Source organism: Otolemur garnettii, unplaced genomic scaffold (assembly GCF_000181295.1).
Source record: "Otolemur garnettii isolate 467f Iridium unplaced genomic scaffold, OtoGar3 scaffold00043, whole genome shotgun sequence".
Classification (NCBI taxonomy): Eukaryota; Metazoa; Chordata; class Mammalia; order Primates; family Galagidae; genus Otolemur; species Otolemur garnettii.
The window spans coordinates 3,824,263-3,833,310 of NW_003852438.1; the positions used below are offsets into that span (position 1 = coordinate 3,824,263).

The window sequence follows — 9,048 nt, forward strand, 5'->3', positions numbered from 1 at the left end:
AGAGACGATCTGAAGTCAATGGGAGAATGTGAGTAGGTTTTATTCTACACCATTTTATATGAGGGACTTCGGCAGCTTTGGACTTGGGTGTCCACAGAGGTCTTGGAGCTATTGATAATTCTTCATGGGTACTGAAGGAACAAACTGTACTGATAAATGTTTAACAACTAGATTTCAGGGTGGGGGAAGCCTTGCCTTGTAGCATGTGCTAATTTCCTTGGTGTAAATGTTTCTACCATGGCTAATTTTAGGCTATCACCAAGACATCACTAAATGTGAAGTTGGAAGATGTTTCTGTAGCACATCATCATATATGTTCACCATATAAATATGACAGATGTAAATAACCTCGGGAGCATAGAAAATAAAATGAGTAGTGATGTAATAAGGAAGTCATGGGGTTTGAGTATTTATTATCTTTGCTTTAGGTATAATATAATTATTAATACTGTCTATACTGTTTGAATAATCAGCTCACAAAATTCCTAAAAAATTAATGACCAGAGTCCAAGCCAGCCCTAGTATACCACTGGATCTTGGGGTGGAAAAAAATGGGAAAAATAGAAATGACAGGCCATATTGAGTGTGAATGACAGGCCATATTGAGTATTTATTATCTTTGCTTTTGGTATAATTTAATTGTAAATGTATATAATTATTGATACTGTCTATACTGTTTGAATAATCAGCTCACAAAATTCCTAAAAAATTAATGACCAGAGTCCAAGCCAGCCCTAGTATACCACTGGATCTTGAGGTGGAAAAAGATGGGAAAAAATAGAAATGACAGGCCATATTGAGTATGAAGGTACTAAAAGCCCTGTATGCCATTCAGACTTTATGACTGGGTCTTTCTGAGTCTTGGGTCCATAAGTTCATAACAATGACAGAGTTGATGTTGGTCCGAAGCCTGGACTTTGGAGTCAGACATGCTAGGTTCCAGGTCCAATGCTGCCATTTGTTAGGGGGGCAAGCTTAAGTAAATTATCTAACCTCTCTTAGCAAAGTTTCTACCTGTAACATGGCTACAGTGAAGATTATCTGCTTCATAAGGTTCCTATGGGGGTTACATGAAATAATATACTCAAAGTACTTAGCCCATGAGGTCTTATAGTAAAGCTTCAATAAACAGTAGCCATGAGTACTATTATGATTACTATTCTGATCCATTAAAGCCACGGTGGTGATGGAGTCTATTCAGGTACAATTTCATGTGGATACTGATTGCTAAAACGACAATCTTCTTGGTATAGTGTGTCCTCCATTTCAGCATCCGCTGTTTGCATCAGCTCAGCTTTAAGTAGAGAAATGCCCCTTTCTCCACACCTGAGAATATTGTTCTGTTCTCCTTAGGGGCTGAGTCATTAAGTCTAGCACCCTGGTGTGAATGAAGCACCCAGATCCCAGTGCTCTGGCAGGGACTCCTGGGAATCCCAGCTGAGAAGCCTGGGGGTGGGCAAAGGGATACAGACAGGTCAAGGGGCCCCAGGCTGGGCCCAAAAGTAAAGCCTCTCTCCTTGCTCCCCCAACCATCCCAAGACCAAGACCAGGTGATCCTCAGGCCCACAGTCTACTGAGGAGGTGACAATACTTCAGACTATTTTGGATCCATCTTCCTATTTCAAGAACACTAAGTTGGCAGTCAGTCGATCTGAGTTCTGGCTGTGGTTCATCCGCTCGATGTGTGACCTTGAGGAGGTCATTTCAGGTCTTAGAACCTCTGTCTTTAGTATATTGAGGATACTGATGAGGATTAACCTGAGACTGGAATAAGATAGCCCTCTGGAAACTATAACCACAGGCATTGGTGTTACCGTTTTCTGTTTCCAATTCATTGTTAGTTGCTCTTTTTTCTTTAATTCTTCACATGTAGATACAGAGAGAAAGGCCTTCTTGGGAGCACCATAGATGGATGATAAGAACACATTTCTAATTCTTTATCATAAAGGTATCCAGGAACACATACAGGTTTCTATCTGAGATCACTTATTCTGGTACGATAATGATAACCCACAGTCACTCCCAGTTTGGCTCAGGTGCTTGGCACAAGAAGGCAAAGGTGCTGTTTGTAGGTACCCTAGGGGCCTGTGCCTATTCATTGTATTCTTATTGAGGTTTTGTTTGTTTGTTTAGGGCATTTGTGATGCTACACAAATGCTTTCAAAATGCATTCCCATTAGGGATGGTAGAGTATCAGAGACCAGGGGAGGAACTGTGGCTTCTAGAGGTATCAGAATTAATGCCCGGGGGGCACAGGTTCAGGGGCAAGGTCCGGGGTCGCTCCCAGGGCTAACCAGTCAGTGTCAGGCCATCCATGTGATCTGAGGGTGTAGCTAGCTGGTACCTGCTAGGATGTTGGGTAGCCATGAGAGTGAACAGGGTACAGCCCTTTCCTTGAGACTGCAGAGCCTGACATTTGCTCAATCTGTGACACAATTTATTGCCCTCTTTTGGCTCAAGGTCCCAGCCATGACTGAGGGACCAGAGGGACCATATTACTAAATCTTCTTTCAAAGGACACCTTCCTTTTGGTGCTTGGGGTGTAGGTTGGCAGCAAAAATGGCTGTGGAGAATTACCCAGTTGTTGGAAGAAGGGTGCTGTGTTTCAGGATCAATTACTTTTGGTCGGGGAAAAGATGGCTGGTGTCCAGCCAAGAGAATCTGCCTGCAGCTAAACTCTCCCCGGGAGGCCTGCCAGGACCCAGCGGGGGACTGGGGTGAGAGGATGGGCCGCAGAGAGCTGCATCTGGTTGGCAAAAGGCCCAGTGGTCTCTAGTGAGCATCTGCGTGGGAGTGATGCCACACACTTCTGCAGTGTCTGGAGAGCGGCCAGAGGGAGGGACAAACACGACAGGAAGGAGGAAGGCTTGAAGGTGTCCAGCTTACTACAGAAAAGGCAGCGTTGACTAAACACACGGGAGACTTTCATAGGGGCTACTGGTGAATTGTTCAGACAACCTACGTAGAGGCGACGTGGGTTTCCCTTGCTTTCCCAGTCACACTGTAACGGGGTGCAGAATGTGTGCTGGGGAGTGTGGAATGGCCCTTAGAGCATTTTAGACAGTGAGGAAAGGGAACATGCCCTGTCTAGGAGAGGGGCCAGCCCTCCAGGCCGAGGCCCTGGGTGTGAAATTACTCAGGTAATTCTCCTCTGAGTTCCTGGCATGTGACACTGTGCCCTGGTTCTGCTATAAGAAGTATTAAAGACAAAGCAGGGCCTTGGTATAACTCAGAAGGACCCCCCCACCTTAGTAGAGGTTGATGGATTTTATGACTCAGTAACAAGACTTTCTGAGGAGGAAATACCCTCAGAGGTGGGAGATTAATTTTATATTCTCCTTATTTCTCCTTTATTTCTTCCCCTGGTTGTGTCTATGATTTCACTCAGCAGCGTCTGCTCTTAGCTCAATGGAGGGCAAAGGGTTTTTCAAGAAAGCACCAAAAATCTGAACACTTTGCAGGAGAAGATGGCACAGCACAGCCTGGGAACAGGCAAGGAAAGCCTGCCCAGAGAGGGTTCAACATCTGTCCACTCCCCTGAGTCCCAGAAACAACTTGGGGAATCCATCCCAAGGCGGCCCTTCCACACCAGGTCCCTCCCCTGCAGGGTCTTCTTATGCCCAGGTAGCCTAGCTTTGACCCTGAGGCTCCCAGGAAGGTGTCAGTGTCCTGTCTGGTTGGTGTGAAATATGATTCCAGTCCCCCACCTGCCACCTGCACACACTTCAGATTTAAGACCCCAACAGTCTGCTTCGTGGTCTTGGTGGCTTTTACCTGTTTTGGAAACAGTGGAGAGAGGAATCGGGGATGGGGAGAAAGAACTATTCTGATCGAATCTCACAAACATTCTAAAAAACGATACCAACAAAACAAGACAGACATCACACCAAGAGCTTGAATCACAGGATGTTTACGTAATATAGCGCCCGTGGCAGACAAGTACTGAATTCTATAAAGTACCTGAGACCAAAAAAAAAAAAAGAGAGAGAGAGAGAAAGGAAAGAAGGACAAGAATAAAAAGGAGTCTGGATTCCTGGCCCTGGGTGTCCCAGGCACAGGCAGAGTTCCTCAGTGGGGTGGCTGTACCACCAGCGGCTCCCATTGTCACATCTCGGCCTCAGAGGAGCCGACCTCTGTCGAGGTAATGGCGATTCCAATGGCAAGGCTGCCGTTGTCAGAGAAGAGCTGGGCCAGCGAGGTGTTGAGGACAAGGCAGTCCCCGTCGGTAATCACCGAGTCCACGCAGTCCAGGACAGACCGGGGGGTGGCCTCCCACTTGAGACGCCTATGGTTCCTGTTGAGCTCCAGGCGGTAGGTGAAGCAGTCGGCCTGGGTGGGGGTCCCGATCAGCATCATGGTGGCAAAGAACTGGGGGTGGCCTTCGTGCCTCTCCTGTTTCCTCAGCACCAGCAGAAAGTGGTGGCCGAGGCAGGAGTGCATGATGATCCAGTCAGCCGGCGCGGGGAGGTGCATGTCCGTGGCCAGGAAGACGATCTCAGCTCCCTGTAGGATGTCGACCCTGTGGATCTGCCGCAGGTGGGGCACCACCACCTCCAGGTGGCCTTCCCATTGGCAGGAGAACAAGGGGCACACGCAGGGCGTCACCGGGGCAGCGTGCAGCCCTGCCTCCTGGTGGTGAAGGAGGTGGGGCCGGGCGTGCGGACGGAGGTGGTGGTGGTGGCGCTGGTGGCAGCAGTGGTGGGTGAGATGGTGAGGGTGGAAGCTGCCTTGCTCTGAAGTGCTCTGGGCGAGTGCGCGCCGGCTGGACACATACTGCAAGGGAAGAAAAGAATATCAATGGGGGATGAGACCCTTCACTCTCCGGGCCGTGACTCCCCAGGTGTTGCAAGTGGTTTTACTTTTATTTTATTATTGTTATTACATTTTTTTTTTTTTTTTTGAGACAGAGTCCTACTTAGTTGCTCTGGGTAGAGTGCAGTGGCATCATAGCTCACAACAACCTCAAACTATTGGGCTCAAGCGATCCTCTTGCCTCAGCCTCCAGAGTACCAGGGACTATAGGCCCTGCCACTAAATGCCTGGCTAGTTTTTCTATTTTTAGTAGAGACCAGTCTGGCTTTGCTCAGGCTGGTCTTGAACTCCTGATTTCGGGCAATCCACCCACTTAGGCCTCCCAGAGTGCTAGGATTGTAGGCATAAGCCACTTTTGTAGGCCCGAAGTGTTTTTAACAGTGCAGATGAGAAACGTTCATTTCTTAAAAAACAACAGGTAACTACACTAATCTAATCGACAACCACTCATCTAATCAACTATTAAATCATGTTAGCGAATACAATGCAAATAAAAGAGTTTTTCCATATTTTGTTATTTTCTTTTATTTTTAAAATTCTTTTTTTATTAAATCGTAGCTTTGTACATTGATGCATTTATGGGGTTTAGGGTACTGCTTCCATATACAATGTGAAATGCTTACATTGAATTAAGTAACACATCCATCACAGTTATACTCATTTCTTAATAGCTTTGAAATGTACCATTGCATCATGCACATTAGGGGAGGTGCCCCCAAATACCATCCCTCCTCCCATATCCCCCCTCCCCTCCCCTCTCTCTCCTCTTCCCTTCTACTTTCTGGACTATAGTTATGTTTTGCCATTCAAATGAGTGTGTAGGTGGTTATAGTAGTATTGAGTACACTGGATGCTTTTTTCCCCATTCTTGAGATACTTCACTAAGAAGAATATGTTCCAGTTCCATCCAGGAACCTACCTTGGGGAGGAGATGTGTTGAGATTCTGAAAATTCAGTTTAACGCCTTTCTGATTTTTTAATAAGATACACAGGCAAACAAACAATTTCCCTCTCAAATAGCATGCATTATGATGGCATGAGATTCTTTTTGTTGTTTCTTGCCTTATTTATTTATTTATTTATTTTTGAGACAGAGCCTCAAGTTGTTGCCCTCGGTAGAGTACTGTGGCATCACAGCTCACAGCAACCTCAAACTCTTGGGCTTAAGCGATTCTTTTGCCTTGGCCTCCCAAGTAGCTGGGACTACAGGCATTTGCCACAGTGCTCATCTTTTGTTATTGTTGTTCTAGTTGCCATTGTTGTTTGGCAGGCCCAGGCTGGATCCGAAACCACCAGCCCTGGTGTATGTGGCTGGTGCCCTAGCCGCTGAGCTACAGGTGCTGAGCCGGTTTGTTGCTTCTTTGATACTGTTGATATTTTTGTGCAGGCAAAGGAGGGCAATAAAAATTTTTTTTCCATTTCCTCATTGTTGTTATTTTTTAGATCAAAATTTTGATTATACCAGTTTCTCTTTTCAGTACTGCAGGGACTGTGCTGTTTTGGGCATCCTTCTCCTGGATTCTAAGGTACCTGGTGGAATGCAGAGCCAGTCACGTGCAGTTAGACAACATTCCCTAGGGAGAGAGCCTGGCAGTGATTTCCCACCACCTAACACATAGCTACCCTGTTTCTGACTCTCGGCTCCATCCAGGGGCTCACCCCCAGGCAGCCCCACCTTGAGAATCTTCTGACGTGTGTTTCTCAGGGTCCCAATAAAACCAGGAGCTGTGGTGGCACCCTCTGATCAAGTATGTACAAACATTTATTGAGCGCCTGCTGTGGCCATGCCCTGTGGGCAAAACAGACTGTTTCTGGATGTGGGTGGTACAGATATTAATATGCTTATAGTTAATTACAGCTTTGACAAATGTCCTCTTGGTGACATGAACACTATGATTCATATTTTTCAGTTGAATAATAATAACATGCCTGAGGTTGCCAAGCCAGTAAGGGAAAGGCTGGGATTCATTTTCATGCCTCCTGACTCTGAACACAGGCCACCATCCCACCCCACCCCACCCCCCCGGGTTATGCCCACCTTCAGCGCTCTCCTTGGTTCTCAGAGTTCTTTTCTTTAATTAGCCTGCTGGATCTAGGTCATGCAGCGGAGGCGATGTGGGCTCCAGGCACCAGGCCCTCCCCGGGCAGCCATGTCTTAGAGGCTACCCTCAGGTGGAAAGTGTCCCTTCTGCTTTAGCCCTCCAAACGCTTTCTGCACTTCAGGTGCCTTAGGGCACTTGCCTCCTCACCTTGCTTCAGGTCATCCCAAAGTATAGAAGATGGGGGTGAAGGTCACTCAGCCATTGTTGCTGTCAGAGTTTCTGTCCTTCTCCCCACTCACTGTGGGTAACAGCGAAGGCCTGGCTAGCTCCCCTTACTGTACAGCATGCAGGACACACACACATGCATGAAGACACACACACAGATTCATGCACACAACATTATGCACACACATGCACGCATACACTCATGCGCACCCATGACATACACATGCACACACAAACACTCCATACACATGGAACACTAGATGGTCACGCTAGTGATGGAGGTGACGTGGAGGCAGGTGGGGGCCAGATCAGCTTTGTTCTTTTTTGTTTGTTCATTTTGTTTTTTTGAGACAGAGTCTCACTTTTTTGCCCTTGGTAGAGTGCCATGGTGTCACAGCTAACAGCAACCTCAAACTCTTGGGCTCAAGTGATCCTCTTACCTTAGCTTTCCGAGTAGCTGGCACCCTCTATAACATCTGGCTAATTTTTTTTAAGAGATGGGGGTCTCACTCTTGCTTAGGCTGGTCTTGAACCTGTGAGCTCAAGTCATCCATCTGCCTTGGCCTCCCAGAGTGCTGGGATTACAGGCATGAGCCATGGCACCCGCACCAGCTCTGCTCTTGAGCTGTGGCTGTTTGCTTCTGCATTCTGCCCCAGGAGTGTGAGCGAGAGGGGCTTTCCAATAGTTCTTGCCCTGCTGCAGGGTGGCAGCTACTGGGCAGCTTGCTATCACCCATCTCGACACCCCTAGGCCTCCAGGAGGGACAAGAATGTCTTCAACTATGAAGGGGCAGGTTGTGTTCCAGAATCCTGCTAGCAAGTCTGACTTACCCTTAGATGCTAAAAAGAGGAAAGGAGCTAACTAGTATATGATATCTACTAAGTTTAGGTACTCTGGAAAGTATATATATATGTTTCATTCATTCATTTAATTTTTCACAGAAAAGATCAATTTCTTTAATTTTTGAAACATAAAATTAAATCTGGCTTTGTCCCCACCTGCCTTTTGATGGCATGTACCATGTAATCACTGGGTGGGGGGTGTTTCTCCCACCCCCTGCGATTATGCAGAAAGCCCAGGGCTCACACGCTCCACCACACCCTCCAACAGCCAAAATCAAGGGTCCTGGCCACAGTCCTTCCAGCTATCTGCAGGCCCAGCAAGGGGTCAACCTCTTCTGCTACTCCAGGAGACCTGATCTTTGGCTTTCATTGAAAACTCCAAATGTCTTGGCAGGCATGGTGGCTCACACCTGTAATCCTAAGCACTCTGGGAGGCCCAAGTGGATGGATTTCCCTGAGCTCATGGGTTTGAGACCAGCAGCCTGAAGAAGAGCAAGACCCCATCTCTAAAAATAGCCGGGTGTTGTGGTAAGCGCCTATAGTCCCAGCTACTCTGGAGGCTGAGGCAACAGAATCGCTGGAGCCCAAGAGTTTGAGGTTGCTATGAGCTATGACACTGTGGCACTCTACCGAGGGTGACAAAGTGAGACCCTGTCTCAAAAAAAAAAAAAAAAAAAAAAAAGAAGAAGAAGAAGAAAGAAAGAAAACCCCAAATGTCATCCAACTCCCCGTCTATGAGATGTCCCCTTTCTCACACAGTCTTCATGACAGCCATGAGAGGAACATATAATGCTTGTCTTATATGTAGTAGGTGAAGAAACTGAGACAGAGACAGTGAATCACTTGCCCAAAGGCACATAACTCATAAGGAGTAAAACTGGGGACAGGGCCCAGATCAGTTAAAGGTGACAGAGATCACAGGCTGTGAAGATCATAGGCCCAAAGATTCTGGTCATTTTCACTGTTTATTTGTCCAGCAGATTTGATTAAGTCAGTATTCTCATTGGCAAAATACTTATACCAGGAGAATGTTAATGGATCAAATGAAATATGCCTGAAAAATGGCATTAAAAACTTTACCAACTGGCTCGGCGCCTGTGGCTCAAGTGGCTAAGGCGCCAGCCAT

The 9,048-nt window shown here is 46.9% G+C and overlaps 1 protein-coding gene across 1 annotated transcript in view; it reads right to left on the minus strand.

Moving 5' to 3' along the window:
* Positions 1–4,104: 4,104 nt before the first annotated feature.
* SIAH3 (siah E3 ubiquitin protein ligase family member 3) overlaps positions 4,105–9,048 on the minus strand; it is a 65,593-nt gene continuing 60,649 nt past the window's right edge. Inside the window, exon 2 of the mRNA XM_012805553.1 lies at positions 4,105–4,773. Coding sequence (XP_012661007.1) covers positions 4,105–4,773 — 669 coding nt within the window. The remainder of the gene's footprint in view (positions 4,774–9,048) is intronic.